This window comes from Mastacembelus armatus, chromosome 19 (assembly GCF_900324485.2).
Source record: "Mastacembelus armatus chromosome 19, fMasArm1.2, whole genome shotgun sequence".
Taxonomy (NCBI): Eukaryota; Metazoa; Chordata; class Actinopteri; order Synbranchiformes; family Mastacembelidae; genus Mastacembelus; species Mastacembelus armatus.
In genome coordinates, this window is record NC_046651.1 from 7,870,044 (window position 1) to 7,890,387 (window position 20,344).

General features: G+C 41.0%; 1 protein-coding gene across 1 annotated transcript in view; it reads right to left on the reverse strand.

Moving 5' to 3' along the window:
- shisa9a (shisa family member 9a) overlaps positions 1–20,344 on the reverse strand; it is a 40,039-nt gene that overhangs the window by 4,623 nt on the left and 15,072 nt on the right. Inside the window, exon 3 of the mRNA XM_026314684.1 lies at positions 6,023–6,199. Coding sequence (XP_026170469.1) covers positions 6,023–6,199 — 177 coding nt within the window. The remainder of the gene's footprint in view (positions 1–6,022; positions 6,200–20,344) is intronic.

Consider the following 20,344-nt stretch of genomic DNA (forward strand, 5'->3'; position numbering starts at 1 on the left):
CCCAAGTAAAATTTTTGAATGCAGACTTTTACTTGTGTGTTTGAGTTCGTCTTAAAGCAGTCAGCTTTAAAACCTCAGCATTTATGTATCCCTTTGTCAGACACCAAGCTACAGTCTTTCTTATTACTGGGAAACTTTTGTTCTCCTACCAGATCCATGCTTGCATTTGAGCCGTTACTCTTTAGCCCGTGTTGCCTTTACATCCTTGAAGATAAAGTTGACACACTCAGTGAGTTTGCTTTGCCGCTGTAACTATAAATCTAGATTATTGCTCTGTGAACGGGGAGAGAAGCGAGTGAGTGTCCCTGTGGAGGTATAGCATAGGGGGGATGAGAGTGAGTAGGAGAGTGGAGGGAGAGAAGCGCGTCACCTGCCGAGTCCTTGCTAGACCGCCCCTGGGGATCAAACTTGCTCAGGCGACAGGTGAATCAATCCACCAACAGTCAGCTCAACAGTGCACACATCCAGCAGCATACGTGAGTGGAAATGGAAAGCACCACTGTTACACAGTGTGGGCTCTGCATGCCTCTGCCTGAGAAAGGCCAGCATCCCACAGAGACTAACACACATTATGCATCTGGAGATAAATCAAGGACTGCTTCTCTCAAGCCCCTCAGGACCAATACCATTAAGACCTGAATAGGGTTAGACCAGTGTGACGATTTGTTTTTTATTAGCTAGTTCGGTCGTCCACTGCCAAAACCTTTAAAACTTTCAATAAAGTTTTTTTTTTGACGTTACAATAGATTTTTGCAATTTCAAAGAAATTTATTGCTGAGTGTTTATTATAAGTGGGTGGATTTCTGTGTCATAATGCTGCCACCATAGCCAAACACATCCATTACCCTGGATGTCAATGGAGAGGTTTATATCTTATGATGAAGTAAATGCTTTCTGGGAGGCTTTTCCACATTCAAAGTAAAGTGATCTACGTGGTTATATTCTTTGGCAAGAAAATGTTCTACTATAAAGACATTCATTGTTGCCTCAGAGTGTACAGTCTAATCTGAGCTTGCTCTCAGTTACTGTCTCCACTGTGAAATACAGCAATTTCAGGCGAAACCCACAATTGGCAAGAAATACAATTGCAAACTTCATGCTCTCTGTCAAGTTATGCTAGCAGTAATTTATTATTATTATTGTTGTTGTTATTGTTGTGCAGGTCAGTTGATGTGTTATAGCTTGTAGTGCGTACTGGCTGTCCTGCTGACCTGACCACAGCTGGGCTGCATCTCCAGGTCCGTGGCGAGTGCAGTACTGTGCTCTCTGACTGCGCCTGACAAAACTGAGACTGAAATATTTTACGTTTGATAAATGTAATAAAACATAAATGCAACACAGGAAAATGTGTTTATATGCACGCACAGGGAAGCACAGGGAAGCAAACTCAGGTTTTCCAGTCCAGACAGTAATGAATGTGAAAACTCTTCTCACAGGCCACAGCATTTAAAAACAAGACAATGAAGCTCCAGCCTGCCAGTCATGGTTTATTGACAACTCTGGACTATTGCAAGATGGACCAACATTGATTATTTATTGCATAACTGATGATTTTGCCTCAAGAAAGTGCAGCAGAGGAATATTTTGATGAGATTTTAACTCAAATACTGTTTACACAGAAATGCATTTGTGTAAGTGACTTAACTAACTCTATGACCTTATTTCTGTTGTCTAGACAGTCCAGACAGACTGGTGTCCATGCTGATATTGAGAATACACAGGTTGCAGGGAGAACCAACGTTAACCACAAAGGTAAGTCACCATCATCTTAATATTCTATAGAAAACATATTATTCCCCAAATATTGTGCAAGAACAACTCTGCTGTTGGTCCATTCTGAAATATCTCTATAATTGTCAGATGGATATTTTGAACAGCATTGTGAATCCTACAGTATTTTGTGGTCTCTTACTTGTTAGCGCCTGGTTTCTCCTGGAACCAATTGAAACTAACATGTGAGGTGTGAGGATATACTGTACAGTTAAACTCTACCTTATAAAAAAAGTTTCATCAAATTTCATCAATTTCATCAAATGATTTTTTTTGCCAAGTCCTCCATACGAAACAATGCAATAAATACTACAGCAGCAAGCAGGGTGTGTAGAAAACTAAAGGATAAAAATCAGACTTGCTGGATGGAAGCAAATGTGTTTAAACCTTTAGTTTCCCAGCAGCCTTCAGTGAGTAGTCGGCTTTTTGTGCTGTTTAGGCCTTATGGCTGTTGGTAGATGTAGCAGAGCAGGTTTGCATTAGATGGTGGGCCATAATTGGTCATTTGCACTTGTAGAAGAATGCATCCTCTTCTGGGCTCAGTTACAGGTCTGCATCCAGGGACCGTTATTAGTTGGTTTTTTGCCTTGGTTGCAGTTAGAGTTCAATAAAGTGACCTTATATAGATGCACAGGGGGAGAGTGGACATATCGACTGACAGAAGTGTGGCTTATCAGCTAGATAGTAGACCACTGGGAAAGTGGCAGAGGCAATTAAAGAAAAGTAAAAAAGGCAGTTGGGAAGTATGTTGAGGAAACAGTGTTGATTTAAACTTGTGTTGCTCAGCAGTGTGTAGGAGAGAAGTAGAAAAACAAAATGCGTTCGTGTTGTTCAAGATTAGCAGAGCTCACACGAAGGTGACTTCCAAAATAGCCACTGCCGGCGTTTTGGTTTTGTTTGCTGTCATCCGTTCCCCTTTCCATCTGTCACTGCTATAGCTCCTCTTCTCTCTCTAAACACACACATTTTTCAAAGCTCGTGTGTGACGTCCCCGTCAACGGACTCACAGTAATGTCAGTTCGCCTCATGGAATCCCAGGCTCCTGCGCTGCACGTCTCCGGACAGGTTTCCAATCATTTCATATGTAGGTGCCTCTTTGAATACCACTCGTGGAATGGAAATCTGTCAGTCAAGTGTGAGCCTGAGAGGGTGAGTCCTTCCTTCAATTACAGAAATGGAATCAGATGTGAGCTGCTGTAAGAGAAGATTGAGATTAGCAGCCCAGTGATTCTTTAAGGGGCTATATGTAACGTGAGGAACTGAGGTGGGAAGAGATCTGGGGGTAAAGAGGAGTGTGGGAGAAGGAGACAAAAGAAGCAAGAAGAAAAAATGAGGGGAAATGCAAGAGAGATGACAGGAGGTGGATGATAAAAAGAGGAGAAAATGGGAAGTGGGGGGAGGAGTGAGGGAAATGAAGGGGAAAGGTGCAGAGGGAGGAACAGGAGGAGGATGATGAGGGAGAGGAAAACGAGCCATGACATTAAAGGTAAAGAGCAAACAGGAGGGAGGAAAATGGTCTAGGAGAGGTGGTGAAGGGACGATGATGGCCATTTTAGATATGAAAAAGCAGAAAAAGAAGAAGTGGTTTTGAAAGGAGCTGAAGAGGAGAAAGGGAGGAAAATTGATACATGTGCTAAAAGGCTTACATGTCATGTCTACTTTGCAGCCTGGACTCAAATTAGTCTTTGCAAATAAGGCTCTGTGCAAACCCAAGTGTACGAATTTTCCTCATTGTAAAAGAACTGGTAGCTTTGGATTTTTCAGCCATGAAGTCGTGTACATTTTGCCTCCAACCTTTCAGAGTATACTGCAACACTGTGTGCTTTAGGAACATCAGTCAACAATCCAGTTATGGAGGCTTAATCCACTCGCACAGTAATCGCAAATGAACAATTTATGTCAGAGTTATTGCAGGAACATTACTCACTTCAGTGAGAAAAGACAAACTGTTTGTATTCATGTGCACAATAAAACGCTGGAGCGTGAATTTTAAACGACTAATGCCCCCCCCTCCACCCATAAATGTGCTTAGTGTTAGTAGATGTGGGGATATCTGGAAGTCTCACAGGTCAGTTACCATTCAATTCAGATTTAATTCTTGATACATAACCGATTCAGGTTTCAAGCTGTTACTCCAGTGAAATCCATCTACTTGTGTTTTTATTTTACTGGAATGCATTATGAAATATAACTGTCGAGTCTTTGGCTAGATGTTCCTCATGATGGTTGTTTTCAAACAGAAAAGTGTGTGGGTGTATGCAGCTTTTTTTTTTTTTAATGTGAAACAGCAAACCGCGTTCATTTGGATGCATGTTGCAGTCTCTGAAAATCACTTTAATTTACAGACCAACAGAAAAACAGAAGTTGGTCTGTGGGCTCTGAAGCAAGTGGGGGTTAAACAAAAAGGAAGAGTGGTGCACTCCACCGTGTTGTCATTATGTTAGCTGTCCAGCAGTGGAGAATAGTGATTCTGCTGCAAGAGTAAAACCCATGGTTATCCACAAAGCAAAGTCATTGCAATGAAGCAGACTGTGCATTGAGTGATCTCCTGTGGTTGATTGTTTTATAGAGGTTTTCTTGTTGAAAGAGTTCTAATGTTAGTCGTGCATGGTGATCACATATCAAGTATTCAAAAATTTGCTAGAACCTTTTCTTGTACCTGTTTTTCTTTACCTGGACATATATTTTTTGCTACAGTTGGAAATTTCCTACATTTCCCAAAATGCCATCCTGTGCAGCTTTTGGTGTGAGATGAAAGAACAGCAGTAGCCTATCATCAGAGAGTGAAGTTTTCCGGCTGAGGAATAAATTGCGGCATAGCTTGTGACTGCGCTGCACTCTGATCTATTGTCCCCTATCAGCGGGGAAATTGGCACTGGCTATGATGGACTCTCTCTGTCCTTGTTGACTGTTGGTCAGAAATGTTACGCTGAGAAAGAATTGCTTTGTTCTTTGACTCCTGGAAACTGAAACAGAAGTTGTAATAAAAACACACCACTGAAAGATCCAGGACTCGGGATGACAGTCACAATTTCCAGTGAAGCTCTTCTTCGGGGTGGCTTTTCATTAAACTCAAAACGATCTGTCCACTTATCACTTATTATCCATCTGTTGCAGTTTTGTGGGCAGCTCATATAAACTGCTGTTATAATGAAGCAATATCTTCTTGTTTCGGGGCACAAAGCAGTTCTCAGCATAAATAAGCATGATAATTTATTACTGTAATATGTCTGCAGATGACTCAGCCTTCCACATGCAGTGTGGTGTAGGGAGGCACATTTACAATACAGAGGAAGTTCACACCTACATGTGTCATCTGAATCTAATATTTGACTTTCTGCTGTTTGGCATGGAGGAAAAGGCTCTTCTGATTATTTTTCTAATATAGGGCACAAATGCTGACAAATACTATGCTGTAGCTGTTTACACAACTAGGCCGATGTGTTTGTTCATGATATCTGGCATGAGTGGGTTGAATTCTGAATCAAGTAAGAAAACAGGGTACTGTACCTGTCTAGCATAAACAAGCTGACAGGACACACTGAAAAATTCACAAGTCAGGCTCAAATGTGTTCAGGTTATAAAATAGTGATGCCACTGCCAATAACATATGGGCAGGGTGAGGCAAATTCAAATCAGCTCCACTGGCAACTGAGCTCACTGAATTTAGTGTATGCCTATAGCTGTCAAACAGCTTGAAAAGCAGGCTGTTATTGTTTTACCATGCGCCCTGTTTGGTAGTGCAATCAATAACGCCTGTCAGATCTGCCTGTGAGATACCAGAGTTCAGTTGCATCATTCCAGGAGACCTCCAGAAAAATCATCTGCTACCCTTTATGTAAATTATTATCCGGAGAGTTAAGGGAGGGAAAATGCAATAGTTGTGTGTGTGTGTGTGTTTTTTTTTTTCTTTTTGCTAATTGTTTTGGGAACGCTAAGGAGGATCTTTATTTAAGCAAGAAATGAATAAAACATAACACCAGGTCCCTGTTTCATAAGATCAACTTCTCACTGCCAAGTCACGATGCATCAGCTGGTGACTCCGCAACAAGAACAGGGGAAGCCCCAAGATTTATTGTGACAACGATGCACCCACTCCAAACATGACTAGTCAGAGCCCGCAGCAACAGCTGGTAAAATCAGCACCCATCAGTGTGTGCTGCCTATTGCAACCTGCTTATATGTTCTCTGTGTTTTAGTTGGTTTAAAATTGAAAGATGTTAAGACAATAAGAAGCTTGACAGACACTCACCCACAGCCTTCAAGGAAGCGTACTTGTTGAAATCCTTGTTTTGTTGCTGCTGCTGCTGTTGTTGCTGCTGTTGTTGCTGCTGCTCATAGACGTGAGCCAGCTGGCTGAGGGCAGGGTAGGGGTGCTGCTGGCCCATGTTTGAGCCCGTTCCCACATTGTTGTTGATCTGACCACCCTCTGTGGACAAGGACACATGACAGGACAATTAGGTTTAGTACAGCTGTGTAGGAGGGCTGATGGTAAAAACTGAAGTCCTATTGTCCAGTGTAGGAGCTCCAGAGGGGCAGTTGTTGCCCAGATTATTTGCTAACGGGCATGTGCACAGGAATATCTCTAATTTGCATCTTTCACCATCTACTTAAAATAACCACAGCATTTTTCATGCTGTATGATTTGATGCTTAAGAAATTCTGTCCATAATCATCTGGGCACATAAGCATCCATTCATTTCCGTACTATCAACAGATGAACAGATGCCATCGTTCTACAGCTGCAGCCTGTTGTATGTCCTTGCTGCCAAATGCACACATATGGAGATAATTCAGTCATTCAGTTATATCTACAGTGATTATGTACAATGATGCATCTGCTGTCTTTTTCATGAGATTTTACCAGTAACTTCATGCCAGGACATTTGTTGGTTTTAGAACTGAAAGAGTGAAGTATAGATTTTACTATATTCCTCTACTGCATGACCCTACTGACATTTTTATGTACATTTGGCTTCTCATCTTTCATATGAAAGTTGAACTTTGTCGAGTGTTGGTTTTCTCAGCTGTATAGAGACATCTTAAATCCCTGTGTCAGATTCTGTGTGGGAAAGAAATCATGAGTCTTCCTGCAATTCCCAGGATTTCTCACCCTGAAGGGCGTTTGATTTTAAAAACAGAATCACAAAAAATTTGTAATAATTTGGTGTTCATTGTCATTTTTTGTGCTGTCTAATTATATTATATAATTATATATATTATTTTTTTAGTTTTATGGAACTTTCTTGAAAAACCACATTCAGCCAGTTAGCCCTTTTAGAGCGTTGTTCTGGGGACCATTGTTCTTGGGCGTAGCTGAACCATTTGGGTGACTTATACTCAATGCCTCACAGTCAGACTAACTGCTCTGATTTAGGGGAAGCAATTCTGCAATTAGTTTTTTATTGAGCCATTTATTGAACTGTGTGTATAGTTAACAGGTTTTGTTCACATAATCAAAAAACATTTAGCAGTGAATGACTGTATAAACGGCAATTTCAGCATGAAACATAAAGAAAAATTTCGGGTGAAATATTGATGCAACTTAATGAAATTCTGTCAAGTTGAAGTCAAACTATATTTACAATACAACATGAAGCATTACTGGGTTTGGAAAAGGCATTTTATAGCGGCTTCAGTACAGTCTAACATATGTAATTTGAATATACAGTATGCTGTACACTTTTAAATGATAAATCATTAAATCATTGAAGCACATAGTCAACAGCTAGAAAAAAATCCCTTGGGTTTAAACTGATGCCCCTAAACCAAAGGAAATCATCAGTAAAACTAATATTTTTTATTCAGAAGAAATCCGGTGGGTTTTATGTTCTGATTGTGATTTGCAGGCAACTAGTCCTCCACACCTCAGCCCAGTATTTGATTAGTCAATGAAGCAGCCCTCCTCCACACACAGTTATATAATGGTGCCTAAAACTGCACCTCCTCAGGAAGATGTAGAAACCAGATGGCAGGATAACAAATCCACGAATATGCAGATGGAAATAAAGGGTGGCAACTGCAGCTTGACAGAGTTGTATGAAACCAGTGGGGAACTTTAAAGCACAGCTGAATGTTAAAATATGTGTGGGAATTCAGAGGACACTCTCTCCAGCATTGTTCTTTCACTGCGCTGAGCCTGACACATAATTGCAAATTCCTGTTACTGAAGGCGACGGTATCCTTACTAAGTGAATACATGCTGTTAAAAGCCCCAGTACTGCTGTTTGAGAAGTGAGAAAAAGTTTAAGAGACAAAGTGAAGCTGGAAAAAAAGTAGAGGGATGGCAACACAGAATGAAGAGAATGAAGAGGAGAAAACAGTTAGAAAATGGCTGAATAAAGGATGTGCGAAGCAGAGAGCGACCTGCATAAAACATTTTAGGCAGAAAGCAAGAAAAGAATATAGACTTACAGTAAAAGATGGACACTCAACACAGGCATGACTATAAACCCTTCATCCCTTCCTCCTCCTTTTAACCCACTTCCAGGCTGCTCCTAGAGGTTTCAGAGCAAACAGAAGGGGAAGTTGTGAGCCACAATCTGATGATATTGATCTCCTCCACCATTTTCTCCGCTTCATCTCAGCGGTGCACTGTTGAGCCAGGAGGGTTGCACAAAGGCCTGAAACCTGCACAGCTCAACTGTCAAGGCAAAACAAATTGTGTTGTTGCTAATTAATCACTTAGCCCTGGCACTGGCTCAACACTTCCACATACGCTGACTGACATGGGGGAGAGGGCGAATTAAAAAGAGCATCAGGGTGTCAGACAGTGGGAGATCATGTAGAGCAAGAGACAAGATTTCCTGAGGTGATAAAATGTCCCACGGTGCTTGGTGATGTAAGTTTATATCAATGACAAGGAAAAGAACATCCCAGAATGGAAATTAGTTGGCTGGAAAATTGAAGCTTCAAACATTTTTTGACTATTTTATTGGATCTGAGGTGTTGCTTGTATGCATGTCTGGGTTTTGCAATACTAAATACTAAATTGAAATGAACTGAGGGGCTCACACATACAGTACATTTTAGAGAAAGTTAGAAATAGGCAAAGGGAGAAAGCCATGGATAGAAGGATTTTCTCATTTCATAATGGATTTTGTCTGGTTGAAGAGCACAATTGTCAAATTCAATATCCTATCAAAGCTCAGGTGCACATCCTTCTTTTCAAGGCACTCAGCCATGAACTGGTTTGCACTGAATCCATGAACAGTCATGAAAAGGGCAGCACACAATTGCAAAACTTGCAATTACAAAGATAGATGAGACTACCTCCCATTTGTAATGTATATTAAATTATGACTATACAAATTATCCTTGTGTTCTTAATAAATAAACATCTGGTGATACAGTTTAAATAGTCTCATACCAGAGAGAGGCTACAAACACGATGCATTAAATGGGACACGTCTTCTCTGCCATATTGGATTGGGCTGTTGGGTGTGACAACTTGGTGAATCAAATTATAGTCACAAATTAACATCTGGTTGTAACTGTGCTACGTTTTGGCTTAAAGCAGTAATTTCACATTTTAGGAAATACACTTACTGTACTTACACCTACAGGGTTAAATGAGAAGAATGAACCATTTTCCAAAGCTTAGCACAAAGAGTGGAAGGCAACACCTAGCCTAGTTCTGTTCAAACCAAAAAAAAAAAAAAAAAGAGCCCATCAGCACAAATGAAGCTCTCTAATGAGCTGTTTGTTTAGTCCATAACATCGTAGAGAGCCAGGCTTTTCTTGTTGTGCCTCATATTTACTGAACAGACACGAGGGTGGTATCAATCTGCAGCTTGTTCTCCACCAGAAAGAATTAAACACATTTCCCAAAATGTCATACTATTCCTTTAAATATAAGTGGAGACGCTAGTACAGTAAACCTTTTCAGGATTAAACCAAGTTATTAAAAAATATAGATAAATTCAACAACAGTAGATTTATCGGACATTGTATTTACTTCAGAAAGAATGATTCCAGTGCAAAACGTTGAGCGAGTTTTACAAGGGTGACAAAGATTATGTTACTTCCATTCTAAGATGGATCCAGGATCCTAACGTCCTTATGTTTTGTTCTGAGTGTCCAAAGTTAAGGGTGAAAATGTGGCCACTCTGTGCAGCACAGGATGACTGACAGCTGTCATGAGGGTTGCAGTGGGAGACTGTCAGTGTGTTCACAGTGTCTCCCCAAGCTGAACCAAAACACACTTACCCTTCTGTGCCAGCTGTGATACAGCTGTGACTACATTTTGCAGTCAGCAGTGGAAATTACAAGCTTGTTTTGCTTTAGGTATAGGGTCAAGCTTAGTACAATTTAGTGACAGAGTACTTCCCTCAGCTCTTTCTATGTTTTACTGAACATTTCAACAGAACATTAATAGTGTTAATAAGTGACACATATAGACAGGTTTGTCAACAGAATAACAAATACAAAGTTGTAAAATGAGAAATCCAATAAAAGCTAAATTTAACTGTGATAGGATTGGGAGTATGAAAAACATACAAAATGAAACTCCAGTGTTGTTTTTACAATGGTACCCTGGACATGTGTGAGCTCCAGTGGGTTGTGGAATTAAAACAGTTTAATTTGGACATAAAAATACAGGCAGAAATGCACGTATTCATGAAATTATCCGTAAGGGATTTAAGTCAAAGCAATAAAGCCCAGCTGTACTGGATAGATGACAGTAGGAGGAAGTGCTAGGTGAGGGGGTCATGTGGTCAACAAAATCAGTAAGTCTCTTAGGAGCCTTAGGAGTACAGAAGATAGCGTGTTTACGAGAAAGGCCTGAAGGCACATTGTGTTCATCTGAGAACTGGATATTGTACTGTGGTTGGTGCAGCAGGAAAGAGCTTAGGTCTAAATTTTGTGTTGCTAATTGTAACTGAGTGGACAGTGCAGCAGATGGCCAAACAGAGGTGATTACATAATCGACGGTTCTTAGTGGAGGTAGAGAACCACCAACCATTTAAAAAGCTGTCATAGCCAACATTTTTATAACAGGTTAAAACTCTAAATGGATCCTTATAATTAAATTGATTATTCCTTCCATTGGTATAAATACTTTTCAAATTAAAAATTCAGAAACGTTTGGAATTTCCAATAAAATTTTGATAATCTGCTCTTGGGACTCTCACTTCCTTCAAAATAAAAGACTGATGATGCATGCGTGGTATTCCTAAAAGGGGCAGGCTAAAAGTATCTTTTTAAAATTGTGTTTAACACAACTAGAACTTAATACTGTAAAAACTGCATTGGGGTAATTTAATCTTGAAGTATACTGCGTTTCACGTTTATTCACTCTTAAACCAGGCCATGAATTATTTTAGAGAGTGAGCCTTCTCAGTGATGTGATTTGGAAAAGCACTGGTCTGTGTTGTTTGAAGTAACCATTTCGGATGCTATTGAATTTTTATTGTTAACTGCAGATGTAATCCAGTATGTGGGTGTAATCCTGTAAAACGGCTTTCACACTAACAATGGCAAAAAAAAGTAGGCTTCCCTTTATTTCAGTAAGACTGCAATGGGGGGTCCTGTTGCAGGGTAGTGCAGCAAAAAATGTTGTCTTAATTTGTCTGCAGTGCAATGCACAGCAATCAGTAATGGCCTACACTGGTGGATGGAATTTAATGAAAATAAAAGTGTGCATGACAAAGTCAAGTATAAATAGACAACAATCTACAACTGATTTAATCTAATGATGCATTTTAATTGTCCACCTAATTTGAGGCTGTTAATGCGGTCATTCATGAATGATTGGAGTCCAGAGGTACATCCTCTATTTTTTTATTTTTTTATTTATTTATTATTTATTTATTCTCCATCTTTCCAGTCATATGACACCAAGAAAATTCCAAATATTTTTAAAATTTAACTAATGCAGGAAAGTCTATGTCACTACATCATGTTAGCATGTTAGCATGTTTGATTGCTGATTGATGACCAGTGTTTGATTGCTGAAGCTTTTAATTCTTTATCTCCAATGACGGTATATGTTTACATTCTTGCTTAGCCAAATTTTAGCCTCAGCACGGTCAAAGACATTCTTGTTCCGTCATAAGGTACAGAGAGAAATCTTGTAAGACAGCTGCAAATTAGTGTGCAGGTAGCTAGTGGTGTTTTTTTGCTGTTCTACCTTTTTTAGCTACATGAGAAAGTAGGGGGGGAACTAGGTCTCCTGGAACCAATTAGCTAAACACTCATTCTACATTTATTGATAAAAAAAAACAACATATAAATATAGTGTACATGATCCTGGATGAAGAAGCAGCTTTATTGTATTTTGAAGTTTTCAGTTCTGGATTTTGATTTATTATCAAACCCCATCCAGGTATTTGTTTCCATAGGCGAGTGTTTTCCATCTCACAGCCAGTCGAACGGCTGCCAGAAGGTGTCTAAAGGTCAGGTTATGATTTTCCTCAGACCTCTATGAGGTTGACAAGATGGACATCTGGCTGTGCAAGATTATTGCTCAATGAAAGATTTATCATTTCCTGTATGTCATTTTCCCAGGAACCTCTCATAACACTGGCTGTTTACAAGACTGTATTGTAAAAGTGGCTGCATATTGGCTTCAGGCTGAATCATTGCCATGTTACATCAGCCACTGACAGGAGGAAACTGTGCATTTATTTATGTGAACATAGGGGACTACATAAAAAAGTCCTAGGAGAAAGGAGTTGATTTGCTTCTGCATTTGGTCTGAAATGTATGCCACTGCTTGGACTATATTTTTAACATTAAAGCAAAAGACGTTTTTGTGAATTCACACTGCAGGGCAAAGGCACAAGAATGTCAGCATTGCTGTAAGCGTGACTGCACTGATGAGACAGTGTGTGGATGATGAGCTTATGACCGCCAGGTAACAGATAGTGCAGTCAGCAATCACAACATGAGTGTGCACTACATAACACTGCAGAGGCAGAGTCATGCAGCACCAAAACACAGATTTCAAAGCCACGCTGCCTCCCTTGTGGGAAGCCAGACATCCAGCATGGAGCCGTGAGGCAATCCTCCTGGGTCAGAAACTGTATCTCTGCTTTTCTTATGTCCCAGACATAAACATATCCTGTTCTGCTACACTCTGAATAGGTGAAAATAGGGTAGATGGCACAGTCGGCTCTGTCCCTTGTTGTACAGTATGTGTGTATGGGTGTGAATGTAATAGAAAATTAAATAAAGTGAGCACATGTATGTAGGAGTGCTTCTATGTCATGCTTGGAATGGCTCCATTGCTATACAGTATAATTTCACTGCTTGTTTTTATTCAGCACTGGAAATTCTAAGCAGCTGACTCATCTATTATTCCCTCTTTCTTCTCACTGTGCAAATGGCTAAACCCTCTTCTTTTCTTCAGCAGCAAAACTGCCTCTCTGTCATTACTCAGCCCTCTCCATCTCTCTCTTCCCTCTCTCTTGTCATGGCAACAGTATTCTCTCGTGTAGTATTTGCTCTGCAGCACACGGCGAGTTCGCATTGTCCCGCAGTCACCCGCGCCCACATATCAACAGGCAGGCCGGCTGTACTGTACTGAAAAAGTCATTGTTATGCAACCTATGTTATGCTGCCTGCTGCTCTGTCGGTCTGTCTGTTCATCTCTCTCCACATATTATTCACGTGTCTGTTTGCCTCCTTTGAGCTTGTTCTAGGTCATGTCCTTACAGCTTTGTCAGGCATTGTCAAAAAAAATCACCCATGTTTTATTGAAAGACTTGCTCTAGTTCGTAAAAAGGCAAATTTATGAGTCATATTTGGGTATAACTGAGCAAAGCATTTTGATGTTGAATAGATGTTGACACAAAAGTCTGCACTGACAATGAAAACCTGTGTAAACTGAGCCTGAAACTGAAAAGTGAGCTGTGAGCAGTTATCCAAAGCTGCTGCGTGTATTGTTTTGTGAAAATCAAAGCGACAGTTTGTGATACGAGAAGTGGTCGTATGAAAACTGTGCCCTGAAAATATTTTCTAGTCCAGTGTATGTTGTGTGTAATATTTAGCTGTAAGAGCTCTTTGACCGAATCATTCACCCATATGTCACAGTGTACACACATCACTGTGTATGAGAAGGAGCATGTGGGGTCCTCTCTGTTTCTCTGCATATTCATATTCAGTCACAGTGAAAATGGTAAGCAGGTTATGTGTGAGCCTGTGTGAGATGGGAGTTGAGAACTAGCTCTTTATTTGGCCTCCTGACTGCTGTAGTGCATAAGAAAGGCTGCATCTTGACTCGGCGTCATCCCTCCAGTCCATATCTCTTTCCTGCAGGGGGACAGTGGGGATCACAGGGCGACGAGAGGCCTCATCGTGTGACCACTGAGCTCAGGAGAATTCCTCAAGGAGCCGGGTTTAAAATCCCCTTTGCAAGACAGGCCACAAGGAGTGTGGGTTCATGTTCAGTTTTAAGTAAAGAAGGTGTGACATGGTCACACCTACACGATTAGTAGTATCCTTGCAATATAAAAACAAGAAAGGCAAAGTGAAACTAAAACAGATGTCCAAGACTTCATGGGTCTTACTACCTGCTGGTACTGTCAGCAGTATGAGGAAAGTTTTGAAGTGTATGGGCCAAACTGCTCATAGATAGAAACTATCTGACACTGATGCTCACAGGGGAGGAAGCTTCATGAAAGTCAAGAAAACAGACAGCTTCTAGGGGTACTTCAAGTCATTGAATGCTAGTAACTTTAGATCCGTGATTGTCATTTTGCACCTTACAGATTCTCTCCCCAGTTTCCAGGGAAGATTTGGAAAAATTGTGGCGCTCAAGTGATTTCTAAAAAAGAATAATTATTGATTTGTTGAAAAACTGGACACTGACAATCATGTGCTGAAAGGTTAAAATACAGGAGATACCTAAAAGTGATGAATAGTTAGCTAAAGGTAAAGGATAAATAGCTAAAAACAATGGAGATAGCTAATATTATTGAATAATCAGTTAAACTACTTCAAGTCATGCATATATAGCAGATCTAACATGTGGAAATAGACTTTTAAAATTTAGTGTCAATTTATGTCTTTAGACAGTGGAAATCAGAGCACCCAGAGAACATCCAGACAGAAACAAGATGAACATGCAGACTCCTGCACGGCTGTGAAGAATATACTATACATCCCATTTGCTTAGCCTTATGACATACTGTGCATGACAGTGGCTGTCTGCTCCAAAGCTTTGTGTCAGATCCTCAGCCTTATATATGGCCTTGTTTTCCAAACATTGTTCATCTCATTATCATCACCATATGCTACTAGCTTTGTCTCTGCTCATTAGTGCATCAGTACACTCACATTTAGGCAGAGATAGTGAGAGGGAGCTCTTGGGTTGGGCGTTGGGTGGGTGGGGGTGGTGGTAGGGGGGCAGTGAATAGTATTGTGAAATACTCGAGAGATAAAGAAAAAACGTGCTACTGAGAAATGCATGCAGCCAAGTCTGTTCCAAAACCAAGCACGTATCTTTGAGTAATTCTCATGAGGGCTGACCATTACACTGATAGCAGTGTGACACAGGGAATTATTATTATTATTGTTATCATCATTATTATTATTATTATTGAAAAGTCTGTCATGGGAAATGGCAACGGGAAATGATAGCGGAGAGAATAGCTTATCTAGCCTTAATTGTTCCTCCCTGAGCCTTTGAAAGCACAGTGACTTCTGCTGGAGGCTTTTATGACCAGAGCCTTCATCATACCTTCCTCATATTGAAATGGTATCAATTTGTATCCCTAATTTGTTCCTCTCCTATTCACAGTAGCACATCTGCAGCAGAACACAACAACTGTCTCCCTCTTATAAAGTCTTGTCACAGGACAATACATTGACTATATGTCTCACAGGACATTGTTAAAGCTAGTCATCCAACCAAAAGTAAGATATCACTAAGGTGATGGCTGTTTAAACTAGAAATGTCTCAGTCCAAGGGAGTAGTGTTTTAAAGGTAAGCTCTGCAGCAGTACAAAAAATATAGGATCAGTGTTAATAACATTCTGATAAGGTCCATTAGTGTCCCATGGGACATTTCCTTTGAATATTATTTTCCCTCTACTTTGAGTGTAACACATACTGTATATTAGGACTTTTTTCAGGTTTTTTGTGCATCTACCTCTTAAACTGCAGAAAATAGGAATAAGTGGGTATAGATAATGGAGGGATGGAATCTACCTTGTCAGCATTGCTACTTTACTAGTGATGTGAAAATCTGTTTATAGATTAGATAACGTGAAAAGGTTGGCTAGGTGCATCCCTACAAATATTTTTTTAAAAATTACAATATTTTATTTTGCATCATTACATGTTTTGCATTTTAGCTACAGTTACACAAATATTTGTGAGCCCCCAAAAGATTTCAATGAAAATTTCCTTCCCTCTGTATTTCAGTAGTCAGTTTTCTGTCACATCAGTGTTTCTCATAAATGCTTTGGGCAGTCATCTCCAGTGGCTACAGACTTGCTGTTCCGCCCTGTGACAGGGCTCATCAGTCATCAGGCCACAGAGAGAGAGAGAGAGAGAGAGAGAGACAGACAGACAGGCACACAGCGAAAACAGAGAAATAAATACCTGCTCTACTAAAGCACATGATTGACAAAGAGGAGTCCTTATTCATCATTATGATGGAGCACCACTCAAGGAAGCAGAGCATCCGCAGAAACATCTGGGCCTATTGTTTTTCCTCACAATCCCTGTGTCTTGCTCACAGTAAAAAAGCTCCATTTTTAACTCATGGCCTGATTATTTATTATTTCTCTTTTTGCCAGAAAAGAGGCCATATTCAAAAGTTGCTATCATTGTTGTTAGTCCCTCCTAACTTTTTCTTCCTTCTCACCTTGAGTTTCATTTTTTTTCCTGAGCCCATTTGAGCGTGCCTGAGTGTGGATTGGTAGGATGCTACCACCTTGGCATACAGGACCACAGTGTTTCGCCAGTATTATGAGTCAGCAACGTGGGGCTGTCGCTCCAGCAACTGTGGGTTACATGCTGCTGGAGACAAAGTGAGACAGACAGAGACTAGGGTGGGGAACAGTGGTGATGATAATGATGTGTGTCTTCACGGGAGGCTGACAACTCTGACAACATATCAGCAGTGCCGACCCAGATACTACCAGAGAGAGACAGGCAGGACACTGTTTTCCAACTGGTTGCTTCAGAGAGCCTGTCAGGCGGCTATAGTATTTAAGTTGACAATATAGAGCAAAACATTTTCTTTATGCCTGAGGGTGTTTTTACTGCGTTACAAACTGAAGGTCTGGAGGTTGGAAGATTTTAGAAGCAAGGAAGATCTCCAACATATTTCCAGTTGTATTAGTGGTAATCATAGTTTCCCCCATGAAGAGCCATACATTTCTGCGCCATGTGCTTGAAGTTTGACCATTTTTAACCTGTCTCTGAAATGCCCCACAACCTTAGATAGTGACTGAATCACTGGAATACTTCTTTAATAAAGTGTCAGGAGAGAAAAGCTTCTAAAACACCTTGAATGAATGCACTGATGTGTGGCTGGAAGCTACAAAAGCTAATAAGTTGACATTTAAGTTTAGATTATGTCTATTTTTTATATTCTTATTTAATTAAAGCTGTGATGCTCTGACAATCAGCTGGTATCTGATTATAATAAAGGCTAAGTTGATATAGAATTGTCACCTTAATTCAGCAGTCTCTATTATAACACACCAGACAGATTGAAGACAGGATTGTGATAGGTGATAGTGCTTAATTAAGTGTAACCTCAAATTTATTCCCCCTGCAGTGACCCACAGTCTGCTCCTCTGGCTCTGCTAAAGAGACGCTTTATGTTTAAAAGCTTTAGTCTACTGCACCTGGCCCCTGGGCTGAATCCCTGGAAGGTTTAAGTGTTGCAGCACAGCTGTGAGGGGTTTTTCTTGGATGGCAAAGACAAGATAGGGCAGCAGACAGATTTCCCCTTCGCTCATCCCTCCGCCAACCAGAAGCAGCGGGATGAGAAATGCACGACAATAATTGCTGAATTCAGGCGAACTGAGGAGTCAAATGTGAGCCGTAACAGCTTAAGCTGCATGCAGTTCACACAGCATCAGAACAATCTAATCAATCCAAGATTGCAATTAACAGGCTTTTATGTTTGGTGAACAAAGAAAGGGCTTCTAGGTGTATGTCTAGAGAGCTACAGCACAAATAACTCCTTGTTAAATACTTTCTAGAATTCCCTCGAAGCACAACAGCTCAATAACATAATGGTTTATCATCATCTGCGGGTGTAATTTGTTTTGCTCACAGCCTTTATGACATTTAGAAGTTTCCTCAACAACATTGCCACCACAGTCCATTCTTCTATTTCAGGTTCTCCTGCCCCCTCCCGCTTTCTAAAGCCACAGGAACACAGTATCAATGATGAAGTCAGTCAAAGCGAGGAAGCTGAACAGCCTTGCATCCTGCACACTGCTCCATTTATGAGGGACATAATCTCTCATGCTTCTCTCCTTGACACTCCTAGCTAAAAACACACTGGTTTTACCTTCTGTTCACTCACTGGTGGTAAACTGACAGGCGGTTTTTACTTCCTCAAGGCTGCAATATGTTCTGGATTGTGTGTTTGTATGTGGTCCTAAAAGATTTACCAAAGTTAAATTTGTTGAAATTAAATGTGATTGGGTGCTTTATTGTAGATGTGGTGTTAGTTTACTAGAGGGAGAAAGGCTACTACAGGGCCATATTGAGAAGCTTGGTGTTTAGATTGATCTTTCTGCTCCCTCTGTCTCTGCCTCTGCGTTGCTGCCATATGCCTGTCTGATATCAGCACATGGTAGGCAGCCGACTGTTATCTGTGTGTTTATTTGTGTACCTGTTTATCTGTCTTCTCTTTCTCTCTGTGCCTCCTCCTCTCTCTCAATTCCCTGCTCTCTCAGTCCATCTGTTGTCAAAAGCATCCTGAGTATTTCTCTGCCTGTCTCTCTGCTTTCATGTCTAGCTGCAGTTCACAGAGCAGGTCAGCAAACTTTCACGGCACCATTGTGCACAAGGGCATCTGATAACTTTCCGCTGATTTCCTCCGCCTCATGAAAGATGTGAAATTTGGGGGACCCTCGGAATCTCCCTGGGGATCTCCGCACCAAGAGAGGTAGATTAGCCTGTGAGTGAATCTCACTCCACCGCAGGACCTGTCCATTCATCCAAAAAGATGCCTCAGTGACATTCTATTATTAGCAATATAAACCAACCATGCTGCTTATTGATGGCCCATGCTGCAGGAATCGACTTGGCCAAGACATTCATACTCCCTTGGAGAGTTAGGGATACAAGTGAAAAGAGAGGGGGAGAAAAAGTAGGTTACTGAAGAAGGACCAGCTGCCTCGCTCAATTTGCAGGAGAACACAAACACTGGCAGGATGCAAAGTGTACAGTGCGTGAGCATGCATCATTGTGTGCTGTGTAAAGTCTACTGTGTGAACGCGCCTGTGTGCTATTGTCTGAGAGAGACAGTGACTGTAAGTTGCACAGAGAACATCAGATATGGGAAGATATACTGATGCACCATATGAGTGCACATGCTGTTTCACATTTGCCCTGATGAATGGGTGCACATGCTCACATGGATGTTTGCACTTCTGCGCATCCATTAGTGCAACAGTTAAAAGATATTTTCCGCATGAATACTATTGTTTTCTATGTGCCTCTGTTCCATGCACATACTGCACTGGGTATCTGCTGAATGTTATTTCATAGCATTTATGTGATAGTCCGTGCAAAGCAATGGTCCCGCAGAGTGGCAGTGTAACTGTCGGCTCTTATGAATCTGTGTCTTGGCAACAGGGAGTGTGAGGGAGCCAGTGCGAGCAGACAAAGACACCTCCTTCTGCCCGACGAATGCTGCAGAGCGGGTGAGGCAGGCAGGCAAGAAATGACTTCTGTGCAACAGCATGAGGGTAAGAAGTGGGTCATACGGAAATCCCCATATGGACCCCCCCTCCTCTCTCTCTCTCCCCCCCACCACTACCCCACCCCACTGGACACTGACTGCACTGCCAGCAGGCCCCCGAAGCTAACCCAAAGCCCTGAGCAGGAAGCAGCAAGGGGTCAAACACTGAGTTGCTAATTTACTCAAGACAGCCTTTGCCTTGACACAGATTGTACAAGCAAGTTGACTGCATGTGTCTGAAAGACCATCAGTTAGTTAGAGTCAGTTAGTGTAACAGTGTTGGAATGGACAAATGAATAATCTATCCCTGTGCCATCTTCCAAATTATCGCTGCATTTGACCCTGAATGAACAGAATCTCTTCAAAGAAAGCTTATCTCCACAGTGATAGGGCTGATGATACAGCAAATGTTTTCGCCATGTGTTAGGTCTTCTACTACTCACTGCAGAAGGTCTGTTGCTGCTAACCCAGTTCATTCCTTCATTACTACAGTTTGTGCACATGTGGATCCTTAAACATGGACCCCCTGGCATGATAATGCACTACAAAACTTGTATTTTCACCAGATTACTCCACTTTCACAGGCCTGCATACACTAGTGTTTTTTCTTTCCAGCATCTTCTTGATGGTATGGAAAGATTTGTACATGGAACAAAATAATATTAATACAATTACCCTCTTCTAGAATCTATA